The sequence below is a fragment of the Balaenoptera physalus genome (genome assembly GCF_965194825.1).
Source record: "Balaenoptera physalus genome assembly, chromosome: 1".
Classification (NCBI taxonomy): Eukaryota; Metazoa; Chordata; class Mammalia; order Artiodactyla; family Balaenopteridae; genus Balaenoptera; species Balaenoptera physalus.
In genome coordinates, this window is record NC_138882.1 from 52256877 (window position 1) to 52278914 (window position 22038).

Sequence of the window (22038 nt, forward strand, 5' to 3'; positions counted from 1 at the left end):
GGAGAGGTAGAACAAAGCAGCTCTTGCAATAATAGTCATTATATGCAATAAATAAGATGCACAGTTAAAAAAAAACTATCCATATGTTTTTCATTATCTGCATTTGTCAAAAAGACAATTCTCATCTCTGGTTTTAAAGTCAAAATTAAAACGCAGAAAGGAAACTGAAGATGTACTTTAAAATGTTTCCTTTCAGTCTGAATGACTTACACATGTATTTAATTCTTTGCAAAGACTGATCCTAATTTCATTTTCTAAGAAGACAACTGCTTTTTTAATCATGACCACGTTTGCACCCATTATCAAGTATATTTAATCAGAGGTAAACAGTCCTAGAAAAATGGTCATGTTCTGGAGGTCCTATACTTTATATTTACTTACTTACTTATTTATTTAAAAGATTTTTTTGATGTGGACCATTTTTAAAGTCTTTATTGAATTTGTTACAATATTGCTTCTGTTTTATGTTTTGGTTTTTTGGCGGCAAGGCATGTGGGATCTAAGCTCCCCCACCAGGGATTGAACCCGCACCCCCTGCATTGGAAGGGGAAATCTTAACCGCTGGACCGCCAGGGAAGTCCCGGAAGTCCTCTACTTTAACAAGGGGAAAAAATCCTGCAACACAACCCTCCTGAAAATACATTTAGCGTTAAGATCAGGTTTACCAAACTTATATTCTGCTGCATACCTGCAATGGCAAATGCTTACTGAAATAGGATAGTTAATTAATTTATTCTTTTTTTCAAATATTAACCTACAATCTTTCAAAGAAGGAGCTTTGAAGATTACTGTTTTATCTTCTTACATTTACTAATTTTATTTCTAATAGAGTCAAAGAAGATAATTTGTTCTAAAACAGATACTATCATTTTTATTGAATATCATAAAAATGTTAGATGTCCTATTTGTTTGACTATGGTGGGGACAGTATCTATATACAAAAAATTGTTTCTTTTTATGAGTATGAGAGAAATCAGGAACCCTTTTTAAGGGCCTGGGTAGTTTACTAGTTAATGTTTTTAGTCGCTATGAATAATTTTAGTCCCTTCTGCTTTGTCTTATTTGTAAAGTTTGGAGCTAGTTGTGCAAATAAATGCTGACAAATTAAGAGAAAGCAAAACAAAACAAAGTGATTATATGGGACTTTAGTAGAACAGGTGATCTACAAAAGTGGAAGGTCACATTACCACTTAAATTGTCAATATTTTTATGCTATCAAATGTTTAAAACTTGTCTATAACAAGTTTACTATCTCTATACTAATTCATGTAAGCATGCTCTCTGTTTATTAACAGAAAGGATTTGGAAACATAGATGGAGAATATTGGCTTGGACTGCAAAACATCTATATGCTTAGCAATCAAGATAATTATAAGTTGTTGATTGAATTAGAAGACTGGAGTGATAAAAAAGTCTATGCAGAATATAGCAGCTTTCGCCTGGAACCTGAAAGTGAATTCTATAGACTGCGCCTGGGAACTTACCAGGGGAATGCTGGGGATTCTATGATGTGGCATAATGGTAAACAGTTCACCACACTGGACAGAGATAAAGATATGTATGCAGGTGAGTAAGAAAAAACTGATGTGTATTCTCTGTAGAATCACCACTTTCTACGCTTTAAATAGAACCCTGTTATTAAAGTATTGCCATTAAAGTCTTTTCAGAAAGGTCGTTTTGGACTCAGTCAAAGAGAATACAACCTGCTGAAAGGAACAGCTTTTAGGAGCTCTTCTCTAAGGCAATCCCAAAGTGTGAACTCTGTGAACAAGGTTCTGTTGTTCTAACTTGATGGGGTGGGGATGGGAAACAAAATATACTCGTCTAGAAATAAAACGTCCAGCTGCCTAAAATTGCTAACAAATCCCACTGGACCCCTACCATGTGCTAGACACTGTTGTAGGTGCTGAGGAACACAGCAGTGAACAAAGTCCCTGCCCTTTTGGAACTTACCTTCTAGAAGGAGACAAGATGATTTGTTAGGTGGTGACAAGTACTTTAGGAAAAGTAAAACCGAATAAGGGAACAGGGGGTGGGTGCCATTTTATGTGGGTTGGCCAAGAAAGGTAACATTTGAATGTTACCTGAAGGGAGTGAAGGAAACAAGCCATTTGGGTACATGGGGTAAAGGCACTTCTTGGTATAGGGGACTAGCAAGACGACTGCATTATGTGGTATAGGAATAGCAAAAAAGCTTTATTCAGAGGGGAAATAGTCTCTTTAGAAAGACTCATTTAGGCCATCCACATAACTTTTAATTTAATTTTCACATACTTTTGCCTTTTTAACCTAGGTTTCTGGCTCTGATAAAGACATACCCCTGAAAGCTGATTTATTTTTACGTTCAGCTGAGTCTTGGCAAGCAGCACATAGGTCTCTATTTCACACCGGCAAAAGAGGAAAAAAGGAAGATAAATATGATCATAATACATGCCTTATTTATAGAAACTCATCTGATTGCTGATAGTACTATTTCATATTATTTTTTTGCTATTTTGAAAATCAATTTTCCCCAAACTTTACTCTGTTTAGCAACTCCATATCCTTCCCTCCCAATCTCTCCAAACTCTCTCTCTTACACACAAAATCTACTTGCATTTTATTTACCCTGCTAGCCAGAAAATTAAATCACTTAACAACAACAACAAAAAAGCATGTACTAATAAGCAAAGGGCAAAATAAAAATGGCAATTCAAGTGATCTTTCAAGTAGGTGATACTTAAGCAACAGTTACAGAATAAATGAAGAAGCAACACTATGAAGGTAACTGAAATCAGTAAGAAAAACTCAAATTGTTCTAAACGTAGAATAAGTATTTGATGGTTTACAGAGTACCACACTTAGAAGAAACTTTTACTCTGATGTCTATATTTTTTCCTCAAAGGAAACTGCGCCCACTTTCATAAAGGAGGATGGTGGTACAATGCCTGTGCACACTCTAACCTAAATGGAGTATGGTACAGAGGAGGCCATTACAGAAGCAAGTACCAAGACGGAATATTTTGGGCTGAATACCGAGGTGGCTCATACTCCTTGAGAGCAGTTCAGATGATGATCAAGCCTATTGACTGAAGGGAGACAGTCTCCAATTTAAATGACATAGAACTCTATTTTTCAGTTCCTAAAAATGTAAATGTTACATGTATATTATTTTGCACAATTCATTTCTACAGATATAGTTTTTTAAATGAATTTTACTACAACTATAAAAGGGGATTTATGAATGTAGTTTCATCTTCCCTTAATATACTGCAGAAGATTATTTGTATCTATAATCCAAGTTATTTTAAAAATATTATTGACTAAATACAGGCAAAGTTTGTTTTGTAAAATGTAAATATTTGCCACAATGTAAAACAAATTTTAGCTTTATTTTAAATCAAAATTCAATCATGTTCAAGATCCTTATCAATTTATTTAAAAACTTTATGAAAATGCTATAACTTCCAATGGAAAAATAATTTTAAGATTTCAGCAAAATAATACATTTTATTTATAAAAATATAGACAGGAAATTAGAAGAAAACTCTAGTTTTGCCAACATTCTGCATTGAATAAAAGTTACTTCAAATTGAATTTGTGCCTTTCACATGAAATGAATATGAATTCTTAACAATATATTTTATGTCAATTTCCCCAAAGAATTAAGAAACCCACAGTATTAAAATACATATCTTTAAAAACAAAAAAATAACATATGCCGTATTTAAATGGTCAATTTATAAAAACAGAAATATACAAATGAATTTTTCAATATTATCTTCATATGATTTGCTGAACATCAAAATCTCCTGAAATCTATTTTATGTTGTTATATTAGTAAAGTGTTGATATTACAAAAGTGCAGAATATTTAGTGAGCCAATGGTTTAAAGAACTGAATTATAACTCTAAGTTTATTTATTAATACTTTTCCCTCCCTAATTTACTGATCTTTACTATTTAGAAAAAACCTGTCTGCTAGTCAAGTCAGAAAGCTTGGACAGCTTTACAAGCATTACTGCATACTTACGGGTGAGACTAAAACAACTTCAAGAAACTGTTAGATATTTTTCCAATACTGAGATTCAACAGCTTCAGAATGGAATCCACAGGGGTTTGGCTAGTTCATACTGCCAATTCCAGTGTGTGTGTGTGTCTTTAACTCATCTTTGCAACTAACAACTTTATTACCAATCTTCCAGAACAATTTTCTTCTAGAAATATGTTCTGCTTAGAGCTGACCTTCCCTTAATTCATTTGTGAACTAAAAATTTTAGAGAAATATCTTGAGACTTTTGCTCAACCAATCAAAACTGAAGATAATTATCTGAACAACTCAAATCCATCAACACGACCAATGTTTTTACTCTGCCACATCTCAAAATAAAACTTCTGGTGAAAGAAGGTAAGAGAACATCAAACCCTGATGTTATTCTTTGCTTTACCTATGGTCATTTCAGAATGGCTTTAAAGTCCCTCTCCACCACCCCCAGAACCAGAAAAATCTGCTGTAAGATTTCTGGGTGAAATTAGGCATCTAATTGTTTCATCAAATCTTAACTGAATAAAATTTTACTAGGGCATTCCATTTATTTGCAGAACTACAGCATTTCACTTAAACATCCAAAACCCTATTAAAGACAAGTCTTAGAGAATTTTCACAGAAGAGGAATATTATTAAAGCTAGAATCATGTGAAAGTCAACAAACTAGAAAACTGTGCTGAATGCTAACTGCCATGGCCACAGGGTCCATTGTGCTCTCCTTTATAGAGGTGATATAGCTCTGCTCTGAAGTTCCTGGAAAGCTTGAGAATGACTTAGGCAACTGAGTTCCTTGGGATCAAGGAATAAGAAGCAGTATTATATCATAGCTAAGCATAGGTCCTAAAGGCAGAACTGCTTGGGTTTGTGGCCCAAATCTACCATGTACATGTGTTCCCTGGGGCAATTTATTTATTCCTGCCTCAGTTTTGTTATCTATAAAATGGAGATAACAACAGTACCTAGAACTCACGTAGTTACTGTGAAAATCAAAGGAGGTAATACATGTGGTAAAACATTTAGAATAATGCCTGACACTAGTAAGTACTCAGTAGCCTTTAACTACCAGATTACTACTGCTCATCTATGTACTTTCTGCATTACCTATCATGGTGCCTTGCACAGAGTGAGTAATAAATGTACTAAAAAACAATATATCCAAATTTTCAGGTGCAAAATTACACTGATCCATGATCTTCATTTGCAAACCTAACAGAGCTATGCCAGCTGTTATGGCAGGTAGTTAAGAGAATGGGCCATAAGAAAAATTAAGGTAAGAATAGCCACAGTAAGGGATTTCAGCCTAACGAGAATCTTGTGAGAGATTAGATAAGTCACATGTATGGTAGGCAAGGTCCGACAGCTAGCTACTTTACAGGTTACCAAGGAATAAGGTGTGGTTGCTTGACCTTCAGTAAGATTGAGCTATAACCTTGCAGCTGGTTTATAGAAGGATTATTTATGCTTAGTTATTTTTAATAAATGAAATGAAGCTTATCCTAAGAATGACTTAAGACTCTATTCTCCACTCAATGGGATACCATCAATGTCAAGGAAACTTGGCATCTCTGAAGTAGACTTTTAAAACATGAGATATTGGATAAGGCCACTATTAGAAACCATCCTGAAATTTAGTAGATATGAACTAACAAGCTCATCCTCAGGCTCCAAGCCTGGTTGAGTAAAAAGATCAAATTTTCAGTCTAATATTCACTTGACTCTATGAGTCATGATACAGGAGTGCTAATTCTTCTAGCATTATATTTCTTAGGACTCCTACTGGTAATAATATAATAAGCCTGTAAAAACTTCCACAATCATGAAAATGTTTCAAATTACTTGTAAATCTTTACTAATGTGATATGATTTTTATATACTTAAATTAATCAATGGTAAGTTAAAAATTATTACATCCTAACAATTTTTTAGTCTTTTATTTTAGTGTCTGAGAAAATAACTAAGTAAGAAAAGAATGACTCCACTTATGATGATGCCATGACCCCTCCTCAAAAAAGCCATCTAAAAATAAGCTCAGTTTTCAATTTTATCAGTGGGGTCAATAGTTATTACATCGTAATTCTATAGATAATTACAGGAAAGACTGAAGAATGAACTCAAAATTAAAACTAAAGACAGATTTCCAAAATATTAATATAATTCCACAATGCTTTCTTTGAACTATAAATGAAATGGTTATAATGCATATCTTTATAGCAAGTGAATTTAACCTCCCTTGTCCCAGTTTCTTCACTTATATGAATAATATCACATATCTTATAAATTGTTAAGAATTAGATAATTTATGTAAAGTATACAGTGTTAGGCACAGAGGATTAAGTTGCAAATAAATGTTACTTATTAAGATTTTTATTATTAGTCTCCTGTTAAGGTTTGCTAAAAAATTTACAAAATGCATTACTGAAATATCAGCTGTTGGAAACACTACTGGCAAAGCTGTTGGAACTGGGGGAACCTGATTCTGTTTATGATTAAAATGCAGATCTGTATAGCTTCTACACATGATATTTTTTAAAGATATAAGGCTCTTAAGAGAAAAACTATGAAAATGGGAAAGAAATCAATGTAACCCCATCCCCAGCCCTTTTATATCACAAGTCTCTGAGTGGTCTAAAGTAAACTTCAGAAAATATACCATTAAAGAATGTTAGAAGAATTTTAAATATATAAAAAAGAATGAGGGTAAAAGGGGATATAAATGAGGTAATGGAAAATGGGAATGTAATTTTGGCTAAAGAGAAAGCTAGGGCTAGCTGCCATTTGGTCAGAGCTCATTCTCAAGATTCAAAAGAAAATGACTGAACATGCTTTATTGCTGTTTTAGAATTCAATATGTAATCTTAATGAGAAGAATAAGGTAAAGTAATCCATGGTGTGTATTATATACAAATTAAACCAAAGAAAGGAAAATGGAATAAAACTCTTAAAATATGAAAAGCCAATGACATTTTTTGACTATTAGGCATTTTTGAGATCAGTGCCAGAGACCTCTATACATTTAACCAAGTAAAATTCTACCAAAGGGGCAGGAAAACAATCTCATTAATTCCCAGAGAGCTGCAGAAAGCTTTGGACTTTGTTGAAATTATCTGAATAGAAATGTGAATAAAAAGCTATTATTTTTGAAAATATTTATACACAGATTAGCAAAAATTTCTCAAACTAACGTAAAACTAAAGAACTATATTCTACTAAGAGATCAACATAGGTTAAAAACTAGGGAAACATAAAAGAGGATCAGATAAAATCTGAATGGCCTTGTAAGTTTAGGCATGTTTTAAACATCTCATTAGCTGTGATGAGGACGCCATTATCAAGGCCTGGTAATGTTATGTACCTCTTCCATGACACAGGGTGTAGGAGAGATTATTCACAAGGTAATGACATCAACTTGAGCCTTTGGTATCAAAGAGATGTTAAGTTCCACAAAGGAAGGAACAAAGTCCATTTCGATCCCTGCTCCACATCTATCACCAAGAATAGTGCTAAGCAAACACTGGATGGCCAGCTGATGCACCAAAAGAAAACTGGGGGTGGGTAGGGAGTTGTATAAAAAAGTGCACACAAATAAATGTATTGTATTTAAAACAAATGAAGTTGCTGGAACAATGGGAAGAGCCAGAAAGGGATCATTTAATTAATTAAGTCAACCAGTAAGGGTTAAATACTAAGTGCCCGCTTTTATTCTAGATGCTAAACATAGAGCCCTGGACCAAGACAAATTCAGGGCTTATACACTGCTGAGGGAAAGAGATTAATGAAAACAAAATGGTGCTTGTCAGAGGACAGGGGATGAGAGGGGCACTATATCCCATATTACAGATGGATATAAGGACAGCTTTTCTCTTCTTAAAAAAAAAAAAAAAAAAAAAAAAAAAGGCCTATTATGAAAATCTTTAAGTTGGGGCAGGGGACTTCCTCTACAAGAGACAGAGTCATACGTAGACACATCAAAACAGTGTACTCATGTCCTACAGAAGGGCAGGAGAGTTTAAAAAAACTTCTCTGTAACATTCTGCTTCTACTTAATAGAAAGCAATGTATAGAACTGCAACAACTTATTTCCATAGTTTTAAAAACATATGCTTTCCTTCTCAGAAAACCACCTAAGCTGGTTGAGCTACTGCATCTTCCCAAAATTACATAAATAAAGTAGAAATGAGGTTAGAAAATGCACATGAAAGAATATTTATCATGTTTCATACAACTGAATTATTTTTGCACAATGTTCTTTTTCTCTCTCTCCAGCAAAGCAAAACTTCCCATGCCAAATTCTTCAATAAGCTCCTTAAGATTGTTCTCCAATGACAAGAACAAATGAGTGCTGTTAATGATTTTCAGATTTAAAGCAATAATTCTCATATAAAACAATTTTTTCCTTGAGATTTGCCAAACTATTTCTCTCCAGAAAAACTCTATCCTTAGTCTAAGAACTTTTCACTATATTGTCCAGGCTGACTAATTTTTACCTTGAATGCAAACCAACAGAAGAGACAATTTTTCAAGGGATGATGAGCTGAAAGCCAAGAAAACATTTTCTACTTCTTATAATTTAATCCACATTGAATTATAAATAAACCTGGCAGTATCAAAATAAGAGTTTCGTCAGCATACAAACCTCCATATTCTTTTTTAAGCTTCACAAAGAATGGCTGGTTCTGATCATAATTCTTAGGGGCAAAAGCACCATTAGTTTGGATCACGTCTCTCATGTTAAGAAATAGATAATTAGCCTTCACCTTTTCTCTGTGCACTGTAGATAGATTCTTTTGGTTGATACATTTGTTCCAAAAGAACCTTTGCAGACATAATGGATAAAGAGTAGCATTATGCAAATTCTGTATATTTGAAGAGAGACAGTTAAATAGAAGCTACCAATATGAATAATGAGCATTATCTTTCAAATGTCTTCGGGACAGGTTCTCTCCTATCAAATGTACAGCATCTTGTAAATGTTGACATTTTTGGCATCTATCTGCACTGGGCCTAGTTTAATATGACTGGGAAAAAATTCTGAAATAAAGAAAAGTTAAATTTAAAAACCACAATCCTAATTCATTTTAAATTAGAACAAAATATGAACAATGTAAATATTAACAGGATATAAACTATTGTAAAATCTTCATTCTTCAACACACTTCGGTATTGAAGATTAGGAATGAGAACATGAACCAGCTTCTATGACATAAATAAATCAAGCAGTCAAAAAGTTGTATGAAGTTGAAAATGCTTCACATTTTCTTAGGAAAAGCATGTATGTTTTGATAGATGGAATGAATACATTTAATCTCAAACTTTGCGATAAAACGAAACTGTCACTACATTAAAAAGACGATTTTCATGCTGGAAATGAACTAAACTGAGTCACAATAACTTGTCTGACAAACGTTTCAGTGTTTCACTTCCCCTTCCCAAGTCTACCAAGTGTTTGTGTCAAATGTTCCACAATCATCTCACATTCTCAGATGCTTCTTCACAAACTGGTATAGGGATGAATAATTATATGAAGAATCCAATGTATAAAATTATGTAGATGCTAAAGTGTATGTTCTCTATTTTAACTTAAGTTTTTGCCATTCCCCCCACCCCTTTTGGCTTCTAATTCTTGAATAACCCTCAGAAACATGCATCTTGCTTCAACAGAGAATATAAGAAGTGGAGGAGGGGAAATCCAGTAAAAAAAAACAAAAACAAAAACCCCAGGTTTCTAGGGTGGTGGAGCAGTGCAGATAATGCAACACTGTGATCACTAGTAGACTAAGCCAGGAAATAAGAGGGGGATCAGGTATGGAAGAAGGGGGAAAATGATGAATTTACTTCTGAACATGCTAATTTAAGAGTTACCCATACATATCTCATTCAATCAGTATTTGAGTATTTGAGTACCTAAAATGTTACCAGGCTGCAGGAATTACAAAGACAATTAGATGTACAGGTCTAGTCTAAGATTTGGGAGTCATCAGGCGATATACAGAAAAAAACTGCATGAGACTACTCCAAGTGAGCGTATAGAGGAAGAAAAGAAGTGGACTGAGACCTTTATAAGAACAGATTTAAGAGAAAGGCAGAGAAAGAGAAGTCGATAAAACAAAAGCCAGAAATGTAGAAGGCAAATCAAGAAAGACTGGTGCTACAAGTGGAGAATTTCAATAAGCAGACATAACTAGCATCAACCTCTCACAAAATTACAGGTAATAGTGAGAAGGGAGATTCTGGGTCATGAGAATATATAAAGTGAAAAAGAACTGAATTGAGGAGTCAATGGAGACCAAACTGAAGACACAGGAAAGATCATGGTTCTATTATTTTCTCCAAACCAACTTCTGCACCTCAATATTTGCCTCATTTGCTTTAACCCACAGGAACAATTACTCTGTTTTAGGTACCAGTGCTGGGAGAAAACGGGTATATTCTTTAATGGAAAACCTTTCCAGATCCCACTATTTCAACGATTTCCCACCCCGCCCCTGTACGTGCATGAGAGTATGCTTATGTGCACATGCACAGACGACTTCAAATCTTGTACTGAAGTCTCCACTGTGAATAAATATAAAACAAAGACCTCTGAACTAGACATCAGAGCACAAGGATTTATACTGTCATTTTCTCATTTTCAATAGGGAATAATCTCTTTTTCTAAAAAATACAAATTATGAAATTTGAGAAAAACATTTCGATGAGAAAAAAATACAATCATAGAATCAGTAAATTTTAGAATGAGAGTTTAGCAGCTATAATTGGAAAGATGCTAGATCAGAACTTCAGATCTGTCATTAACTAGGTTTTAGGATTATGAGCCAGCTCTTTTACCTTTCTGGACTTCGGTTTTCTCAATTGTAATATAAGTGAATTAGATACAAGAGACCACTGTGGTCCCAGCCAGCCTTAAGAAGAACATGATTCTGGTCCTATGTGTGCTACTTCTAGGTAAAGAAAACAAGGCTTAAAGAAGACAATTCAATGACTTGAAAAGTTAGTATGGTAGAGCCATTTTGGAATTTATGGCTCCCAGTTCTCAGTCTAATGTTCTTTATGCTATAAAAAGTTTATGTTTTTATGGAGTATGAAGACATTGATGACTTTTTAAAATCCTCTATTCTTCCTCTACCCAAATTACATCTTTCAAGAATGGGCACAGCCAAGGTGACAAGTGGTAAAAAGTGGAGCACATGCAGAATGTCTTTCCTAATATCCAGCTTACAGCCTCTCTGATTGAGTCATGCTTATTATGGCCCTGAACTATTTATCAAAGAAACAGACAAATGGTATGTAGTGGCCACTATCTATACAATGCATAGGAGTATTCTGCCTTCAACACAGGGTGTACAACATTCCCCATTCCCACTGGAATTCTAGAATGTCCCACAATGGTCTAATGAGTTCAAGTCTTCTCTGACAAACTAAGGCTGATGCCGTAGAGCAGCTGAATGACAGTGTTATCAACTGTCTTTGTCCCTACTTTGTGTTCCGGTCACTGGTATTGTAAAGACTTCAAAGTTTACACTGTAGAGTCTCCTAAACAAGTAACAGGTTTTTCCATTATTTTCAAAAATAGTTACGGTGAAATCCAGTATGAGTCGTTACATAAAAGACAAAGTGGAGATAGGGGAGCAAAGGGGATACTGGGACAAAGCAAATGTTATCATTTGATTACTCTCTACATGGGATCAAACCAATTTATTTTAATGCATATACTAGGTATATATAATATAAAGTATTTTCTGTATTTAAATTTACATATACATTTAAAAAGGCATAGTTTCAGTCTTTTTTATTCAAATACCTAATAAGGCATTACTATTCATATTTTGTTGAACATAATCTTATAATGTTATTAGGTTCAATATTTCTTGGAATTCATCAACACTGTAAAATATACAGTAAAGAGATACATTCTTAGGCAAATAATATGTCAAATACAGATTTGTCTGTCTCAGCACTGAGCTAAATTTCCACAGCTAAACGGCTAATTTCTTCCAGGAAAACAGTAACACCAATATTCATTGAGACTGCTTTTCATAATTCACTGTAAAATATCTGCCAACTACATAAAGCAAGAACTCACGATGTTGAAAATAAATTCATTAAACCTTTTGATCAATTTCTTTAGTTAATGTTAAATATTTTTACAGCATTAAACTTCACTGCAAACTACTGGTTCATTCTTTAAAAGCATTACTAAAATAGGTAAAACATATTGCTTTACCATATGGTCCATCTCTAAGAAGAAATGAAAATACACTCCAGGTAATAAGCTAACACATTCCTCTAGTCTATTTTTTCAACTTAACAATCCTTTTATTTCTTTAAAGGATACACAAACTTTTAAAATACATTGAATTTTATATAAACTACTGATTAAGGCAGAGCAACAACCAGGCATAATGAACACACATGATGTAACTCACCTAAATAGGGAATGCAAGGTGTCATCTTTAAGCTACTTATATAGTCTCTGAGTCTTTTGTAGTTATCTTCTTTACTCATTACATATTCTAATTTTTCAAAGGTAGTTTTGTCTTTTCGACTTAATAACTAAAAAACAAACAGAAAAGCCTAAGTTATTTCCGAATCCAATTTTATTATAGCAAAGACTTGGAGTTATATTTACTATAAATTTGAATTTTAATTTCAAAGTTATATCTTCTTTAATTATATTTTGGTAGTATATAAATAAAACAAAATCAAACATGTCTATTCATATAATAAACCCAAATTCATTATTTTAAAAATACAATATACTTTGTATGTACATAAAATAATTAACTTACTAAGTAGTAAATTATAATACATTATTTCTTGTCTTTACTATTTTAAATGGCTAAACAATTTTTATTAATCATTTTCCTAATTTAAAATAATTATGAATTCATATTCAGCTCAAATGCCCAAATATTTTCATGCATTGTCCCCTGCCTCTTCAAAGATAAAGATAATTCTTACATAATCATTAAGAAATAAATACTGCATTTCATAATTTAAGTAATAATTTTCCTTGATAAATCTAATCATGGCTAGTCCTACCAGTAACTATGAAACTATGATTTAAGGCTTCCCTCGTGGCACGGTGGTTAAGAATCCGCCTGCCAATGCAGGGGACATGGGTTCGAGCCCTGGTCCGAGAAGATCCCACATGCCATGGAACAACTAAGCCCGTGTGCCACAACTACTGAGCCCATGTGCCACAACTACTGAGCCTGTGCTCTAGAGCCAGTGCTCTGCAACAAGAGAAGCCACAGCATGAGAAGCCCGTGCACCGCAATGAAGAGTAGCCCTCGCTCTCCGCAACTAGAGAAAGCCCACGCACAGCAACGAAGACCCAATGCAGACAAAAATAAATAAATAAAATAAATAAATTTAAAAAAGAAAAACAACTATGATTTACATGTTTGGATTTTTGACAAGACATATTTTTCTTTGATCCCTTTGATCAGTGCTATATTGCATACAGTTGATCAATCAACTGCAGCTGTTTTAGGAGGCTTGAGGAGGAGATTTGTAGTGGGTGCCCTTTGAGAAAAAATGGAGCTATCAAGGGGAATAAAAGAACAAGCAGGGTCAGTCACCCAAAGGCATTAACTAAAAGATTCAGAAAATATGTATTTTTAAGTATTCCAAAGACTCTGGAAAAAATTTTTTCTCTTTAAATATGTGAAGTTACTATTTCATTATGATGTAATCAGATTTCACTTTGTATCATAAAATATTTATGTTATTTTATAGTAGGCAAAACACTTCCACCAATAAAATTCTAATTCTCCTATGAGGTTAACAGAAAAGTCAGAGGATTGATTTAAAGTTGAGGTGACTGAGATTCAAAGGAGAAGCAGAACATATCAACACTCATCAGTCATCCACTCACAAAGACTAGGTCCTGTTTTTCAGGGTCTCAGTCTGGTCCTGGAGACAGAAAATTCTAACACCTGCTCTTTCTAGTATTACAAGTAGTACAGTTGGAATTGATGTTGGAATCTATTTTTCACAGGCTCCAAGATGCAGATTATCGTTGGATAATCTTTATCAAAAAAATGTCTGACCCATATCCCTCTCTCTTTAAAACACAAGAGTTCAAGGAGTTCTTTGCTTGAATGTTTTAGATAGATTTTCCAGGGTCTGAAACACTGGTTTCACAACTTTCTGTGGCCCAGCTTCAACACACTTGATCGGCATTTTCAAGATTAGGTGCAACTCCCTGCTGAGTGACCTGTAAATCCAAACATCCTTTTCTCTCCCACATAACAAAGCATTTAAATATGCAAAATATACTGACATGACATAGCAGGGATAAAAAGAAACTTATTCTTTTTTTCCAAAGTCAATCATTCTAAAACTCTCGTACAGTATCAGGAGAAACAAATTACTTGGAACTCATAACTGCTCTTGACACATCTGAAACACAAAACTAAAGAACCACACAGTCTAATATGTATAAAAATAACTTATATTTTGGAATTTTCATAACAAATCAATAACCAGATTGAAAGGATTCAATATGGGGTGGCATAGCAGAGACTTGTTTTCAGAAGACTATTTTAAAAGGTTGTGGTAAAATATACATAATGTTTACCATTTTAACCATTTTGAAGTGTAGTTTAGTAGCATTATCGGCCAATCACTGCAACCATCCAAGGCCAGAACTCTTTTCATCTTCCCAAACCAGAACTCCATATCCATTAAACAGTAACTCCCCACTGCTTGCTCCTCCCAGTCCCTGGTAACCACCTTCTACTTTCTGTCTCGACCAATTTGACTACTCTTGGTACCTTTTATATATGGAATCATTCAGTATTTGTCCTATTGTGTCTAGCTCATTTCATTTAGCATAATATCATCAAGATTTATCCACGGTGCAGCATGTGTCAGAATTTCATTCCTTTTTAAGGCTGAATAATATTTCATGTTATGTTTATACCACATTTTGTATATCCATTTACCCGTTGTTGGACATTTGGATTGTTCATACCTTTTGGTTATTGTTAATCATGCTGCTTTGAACACTGGTGTAAAAATATCTGTTTGAATCCCCACTTTCAATTCTTTTGGGTATACACCCAGAAGTGGAATTGATGGATAAATGGTAACTCTATGTAATTCTAATTTTTTGAGGATAAATCCTATTATTTCCAATCATTTTTTTCTGACTGTGCTGGCTAAGATCTCTATGTTGAATAGAAACGGTGAAAATGGGCATCCTTTTCCTTGATGTTAAAGCGAACGTTGCTAATATTTCCCCCACTTAGGATTTTTTCTGGTGCATTCCCTTTATCGGTTTTAAAGAAAACCCCAAACACTCTCAATTCTTCATTCATATGATCTTTATTATCTTCTAACTTGACCCGATGAGCTACCCCTCCCAATTCTTTCCAACTGTACCCTCTAGGACTCAGGGTCCGTCCTCTGCAAAAGCCCCATCTTTGACCTTTTCTTGAAGCATTCTCTTTCTTTTCTTACAAACATTGTAACATCAGTCTGAAGTTCAGTTAGGTGCCGTTCTTCCTCCTTTCTCTTCACAATTCCTTCCAGCTTATTATCACACTATCCTCCCCAAAATCTTCCAGCTTCTAATTAGAAGCACTAGATCAGTGCTGTCCAATCAAATTTTGTGTGATGATGGAAATGTTCTACGTCTGTGCTGTCCATACAATAGCCACTGGCCACATGTGACTAGAGCATTTGTAACATGGCTAGTAAGACTAAGGAACTGAACTTCAAATTTTATTTAATCCTAAGGATTTAAATTTAATAGCCACATGTGGCTAGTGGCTATAGTACTTGACAAAAGAACACTAGATTACAACACTTATATTACAGTCATTAATAGAGCTACAAGTCATTTTCCCATCATTAAGATTTTAGTAGCTGGAGAAAAAGAGTCTATGAACCAATATTATTCTTATATCCTGATGATTGCAGTCTTCATACAGACGATACTCCCAATACCCTGGTTTCTAAGTTTCTTCACTCCTCTTTGAATCATCTTATCGTCCACCACTCAGCCTCCACTCCCTAGGACATCCTGAACCCCAAAAAATATTTGAGGGCACCAGGATTTCCACCAGTTACCATACTACCTTTTCATTGTTCATTATCTCTTTCCTTTTGCTTGGGTTAAACTCCTCATCTATCACTAAAACAACTTTTACATTTGCCTACTTTATCTCTTATACTATCCTTGACCCCTCTGTGGTACAAACAAGCCTAAAAAAATTCCATCTCTGCTTAAATACAATTATCTGCACGTCTCCAGGTTAATGCTGAACACCTGAACCTGGCTGGAGACTACATAACTTTGCTGACTGGTTTCACTCTAAGTTCATGACCAAAAATCTCAAGTGGACCTTCATAAGACCTACCAAACCCACAATGTTTCCCTAGTTAATTCACTCTCACCCTCTCCTAGATGACTTTCATCCTTTCCTCCTTCTTCAAACCCCCAACACCTTCCCCACTCTCAACTAATGACCTTGCTTCTTATGTCTTATGAAATAAAGCATCAGAAGAACTTCTGCAGAATCCCACCACCAAATCTACCAACATACCTGTGTCTGTAACCAAATGCATCCCCTTCTCTCCTGTTAAAATGCATAAACTGTTCCTGCCCCACTAGAGTACTGGACCTCATTCCCTCGTGCCTAATCTAGTAGGTATCACTGTAGTGACTCTTTGCTCTCTTACTATTTCCTCATTCTATTATATTAGATCATTGCACCAACATACAAATATATTGTCATGGATCTCATCTTGAAAATGAAAACAAAACGCCACAAACCTTTAATCTCCTATTTCCCTCCAGCTACTGCCAGATTTCTCTACAGGACCTCACCCCAGTCCTTTACAGCAAAATTCCTCAAATGCATTCTCTGTACTTACTGTCCCATTTTTTTCTCCACCATTCTCTCAAATTCAATCAGTCTTTCACCCCACCACCGTACTGAAGCCACCTCTGCCAAGGTCACCAATCCTTTCCAACTGCCAGATCCAATGGTCATCTCAAAGTTCTCATTTGACACAGGTGAGCACTCTTTCTCAAAACACTTTCTTTACCTGACTGTGGAAAACTTCTACCCGTGATATTTCCTTTGTTGATTACAATCTCATGTTTTAAATACTATCTTTATGCTGATGATCGCAAAAATGTATCTCTAGCTCTAACTGCTCTATTAAACTTGTATACCTAGCTCTGACCTTATAGTTCCACATGAATATTTTATCAGCCAACTCAAAATTGATATGTATAAAATAGAACCCCCCCAACACTCCTTCTCTATACCTCCCTGAATATCAGTAAATTGCATCTCCATGCTCTGATTCGATGCCACCTCTCTGAACTCAGCTCCTGTCATCAACTACTCCTTAAGCTTGTTTCACTCTGCCAACACTGACCACCCTGCTGTTCTGTGAACATTGCCAGGCCCTTTGCACTGGCTATTTGTTTGGAATTCTCTTCTCTCAGATATGCACATGAATGTTTTTCTTAATTACTCTAGGTCTCTACCCAAATGTCACTTATCAGAGACTCTTACCACACATCACAGAAAGGAAAGCACGGAGGTATTTTATACCTCATTTACTCTGCTTTACTTTTCTACAGAGCATTTATCACTATTTATGATATATCATTTATTTATTTACAGCTTATCTTTCCCCAGTAGAATGTTAGCTGTACAAGAATGGGACTTCGTCTACATCATTCACTATGCATGTGAAGCAATTAGACAGTGCCTGGCACAAAGTGGAATGTTTTAAAGTTTAATATAAACACCAAACATTTTATTCAGATTAATAATGGAGCTGTTACTAAATTTAAACAAAATTATTTTCCATGCAATACATGAGGGAGACAACGAAAATAACTTCAAGGAAAATAAAAATTAACTTGAGGGAAATGTATCTCATTTCTAAACCACAATATAAACCAGAGTATAATTCTTTTCCCTAAAACTTCAAAGATGGAATTCATAACTGTATATTTATAATCATTTCCATTCCCTCATTAAGTTCAAATTTTAATAAATAAGGTCATCATTAAAAATAATTTTTAGAGTAGAAAAACCGTTCACTCAGGTGTTTCTAAAATACAAATAAAATATAAAGAGGACCATAAACTCTTCCAAGCTAATGTTTTTCCAGTATAGAAATCTACCCTGATTTTCATGAGAAACATCTGTCTCTTTAGATACTATGAAAAGTGAAAACAGCACTAGGCTAATTAAAAACAAAGTTATATTTTATCAAGTAAAAAACTGTTTTAAAGTCAGTCAAGTCTTTATTACAGGACAGTAAGAACACACTAACCCTCTGTACAAAATGTAGTAAACAAAATCATTCCTCTTTTACATTAAAGAACAGTATAAATATGAACAGATTTAACTGAATCTAAAATTTCAGTTATATAAAATCTAAATGAAAAATATCTAGAAACCTTGAGGCCAGTATCCGGTTAATCAACTGTAAAAGTACACAAATTTGCAGAAGTAAAAATTCACACCCTGACCTTGTTAAAGTAATAGAACCAAATATGATTAGCATACTACCACAATGTGCAGAAACACTGTCTACTTTCATGTTAACTATCAGATTTTCCATTATTCCTAAGGAAACAACCTGAGAGTTTACTGACTAAAAAATAATGGAAATCTGACTCAGTAAATTTTTTTTTTTGAAATTTAAAATGTGTATCTTCCTCAAATTTTCCAAAAGCATAATCTTTACATGATTAACACAATTTTTTTTTTGCATTTACACTTTCCCATCAGTAAGCTTGAAATGCTATGTTGTCAAAGATGTTTAAAGAGGTTCTAGAAAAATTGAGTTCCTAAAGAGCAGAAACCAAGCACCAAGTTGTAATTTACCCAAAAAATACCTAAGCCTAGTGAAATACTTATTTAAGGAGAGAGAAAAAAATATGTAGGTTTCAAAGAACAGTACAAAGTACTTCAAAAATCCTTATCTATTATCATAATATTAACCTTACTAAGAACTATAAAAGGAACTAACACATCTTTACTTCCAACAGGAAGTCTAACCTTTCATTAACTAAGGAAAATTACTCACCGCCCATGTTTTAGTCAACCTGAAAATTGGGGCACTCTGTAAGCCAGAAACCACTGCCATAAGTGCATGAAGGTTATTCAGCTCGTATAGTTTCTGGAAGATTTAAGAAAAGCAGGGAGGAGAGATGAAAAATAAACAGCATGAATACAAGACAACTTTAACAACAAGTATAATCTAGGCAACTGGTAGTGTTCTAGTACTTATTACCCTCATTGCTGAGATACGTCTTTGGGGTATCCACCATGTTTACAGTAAGCTGATTTCGGCCCACAATAGAACTTCCACATTCTAACTTGGCACTGCCCCCAAGCTCTGGGAACAAATCTACCTCTAGTTGTGTAATACATTAAGAAAACCAAAATTATGGCTCAGTATCAAGGTTACCTGGTATGACCATGCATCCTCATTTCTAGTAAGCAGTTTCCTTCCTTATACTGAAATATTACTAGCCTCTGCCTTATGATCCAAGTTTAAAGGAAGAGTCCATGCCCAGGATCCTGATCTGGTGTCCTACTCAGGATCCCCATTATTCCAGGGCTTGGGTTCAAACCTGCTTTCCATAGCCCTCCTCAATTTCCTGCGTCCTCCTGGCTGAATCCTCAAATCCTTTGTTCCTTGTTCATGTCGGGATATCCACCTGCTTGCCAATACCAGACCTTGCTTTTTACAGCCTCCCTGCAGAAGGCTCCCATCTAAGGCTAGGTTCCACCCGTTTACCGAGAGATCTACTATTTTTGTCAAATTATTGCTAATTGCCCAGGTTTCTTCAAACTATCAGATGCTTACATCTCAATGGTCTTATCGTTTAAAAACTTTCCTCACCATGAAGCGACTCCAAGGCAAAAATGGCCTGTTTTGAATATGAAAACCAAGGAAAAGTGAAGGGTTCTATTCCTCTGAAGAACCCTAACTAATACCACCTTAACTCAGGTCTCAAAGAACCCCCATAAAATTTCAAGAAATATGAACGCAAGTAAAAGAAAAAAAGGAAAAGGAAAAGGATAAACACAAGGAAACAAGAATTCACAAATGGAGAACATCAGGTATTGGCCTCAAATAAAATGAAGATTAAAAATGAAGGCATTATCTAGAAAGCAACACAAAAGCCAAAGGGTCTTTTAAAAAAATGTGAAATAAAAGATTAAGAGACATCAAAGGAAGAGCAAAAAAGGCCAGCATTTATCTCAGTGGAGCTTCAGAAGGACATGATAAAAAACAATGGGGTAGAAACAATATGAGAGATAATGGTGGATTATTTTCTCAAATTACTGAAAGACACTAATTCCCAGGGCTAGTAAGTTCAAGAAATCCCGAGTAAATTAAAAAAAAAACTAAGTCTGGAATAGCATTTTTCAAGAACAAGGGTGACATAAAAATGCTTCCAGACAAAATAAAGGGAACTTTAAAAAAAGATTTGAAAAATGGTGCCAACAGGATTATTCATATGGAAAAATGTGAACTGGGATCCATAATTCATACATATTATATCTAAAATTTCAGATGAATTAAATACCAAAATCAAAGCTGTAGAACTTTTAAAGAATAATATAAGAGAAAATCTTTGATATTCTCAGAGGTGAGAGTAAGATATTTTAAGTGAGACATTCTTAAATCAGAAAATGAAAGTTAAAGATTAATACATTTGACTATTAAAATTAAGAGCATCTATATCAAAAGATAACATGAAAAGAGTTATAAGACAAGTCACAAATAGGAAGATGTATGCAAAGAATATAGCAAAGAACTTTAGCATCTGGAATTATATTTTTAAAACTGCTATAAAAATCAAAGACCAATACTATAATAGAAAATTGTTCAAAGATCTTGAACAGACATTTCAGGAGAGAAAACCTAAATAGCCAACACACAAAAAAATGTTATTTTTCATCAGATTCAATGAAAGTTACTGGTCTAATTGTCATTTCTTTGAAGATAAATTTGTCTTTTCTCTCTGTATTTCTAGGGCTTTAACCTGCAGTTGAGCACCAAGAGACTCACACATGAATGCTTTATAAGCAGTGGTATTTATAACAGCAAAAATCTTGAAACTCCTGCCCGAGTTTCTGGGCTGTCTGCCCTACAGATTTCAGATTTGCCAGTTTTCCCCCACCTAATCACACGAGATAATTTCTTAAATCTTTTTATACATTATATACATATATATATGTGTGTATTTTTTTTTTCTGTCTCTACAGAACCCTAACTGAAACAATCTACTAAAAGAAGAGAAAGACCTGCCAGTTTTATAACAAACTGAATGCAGAAGGCGAGTCTGACTAGAGGGATTTAAGAGACAGAAATGAGACAAAAAAATTATGAATTTAGGGCTTGAGATGAAAGTAAACACTATCAAAAATAACTCAAAGTCTATGAGTCTGAATTGGAATTAAATGATTATTTGATGAGGATAATGGCAGGTTTGATGGACAAAATTTGGTGGTTTTGAGTGGAACATACAACAAGTACATAAAAAAACCTAACAAAAATACCAGAAAACAATAATGCAAATTCAGGATCTATGGAGAAAAGTCATGGACTTCTATTAACTAAAACCCAATATTTATCTAACATATCACAAAGAATGTTTTTAAAAATTTTATGACACTTCTGCAAAATATCAAATTTTCAGAAGGCTAGCTCTGCCACCTAGTGCCATAGAATGTTAGAATACAATTGTTCCCAGGTGCTCAAGGGAAATATGGAAGAGTTATGACTTACAATTATTACATTTTTACAATAATTTACAATTGTAAAAATGATATCCTCATTTTATTCCATCTTCATTCACAGGTGAGATGAGTTATGCATTTATTATAAGAATAATGAGGGATGTGGTTACAATTATACCTCTTTTTAGTTAACATAAATTTGGAGTTGTTACAAATTTTAATAAAATCTTGAATGTCCTATTCCATCCTCCTCTCTAAATTTTGACTATCCTTG

General features: G+C 34.3%; 2 protein-coding genes across 13 annotated transcripts in view; one reads left to right on the forward strand and one right to left on the reverse strand.

Moving 5' to 3' along the window:
• Positions 1-10008, forward strand: part of ANGPTL1 (angiopoietin like 1) — a 34056-nt gene extending 24048 nt beyond the window's left edge. The window contains exons 4-5 of the mRNA XM_082465601.1: positions 1296-1566; positions 2885-10008. Of these exons, the coding sequence (XP_082321727.1) occupies positions 1296-1566; positions 2885-3072 (459 nt within the window). The 3' untranslated portion in view covers positions 3073-10008. The remainder of the gene's footprint in view (positions 1-1295; positions 1567-2884) is intronic.
• Positions 1-22038, reverse strand: part of RALGPS2 (Ral GEF with PH domain and SH3 binding motif 2) — a 193449-nt gene that overhangs the window by 88325 nt on the left and 83086 nt on the right. For all 12 annotated transcript variants that reach the window (XR_014264757.1, XR_014264758.1, XR_014264759.1 and 9 more), the window contains 2 exons: positions 19096-19188; positions 12450-12576 (listed from right to left, as the gene is read on the reverse strand). Coding sequence is in view for 8 of the 12 variants with exons in the window: in XM_082465457.1 (XP_082321583.1) it covers positions 12450-12576; positions 19096-19188 (220 nt within the window). In the remaining 4 variants the exon portion in view is untranslated. The remainder of the gene's footprint in view (positions 1-12449; positions 12577-19095; positions 19189-22038) is intronic.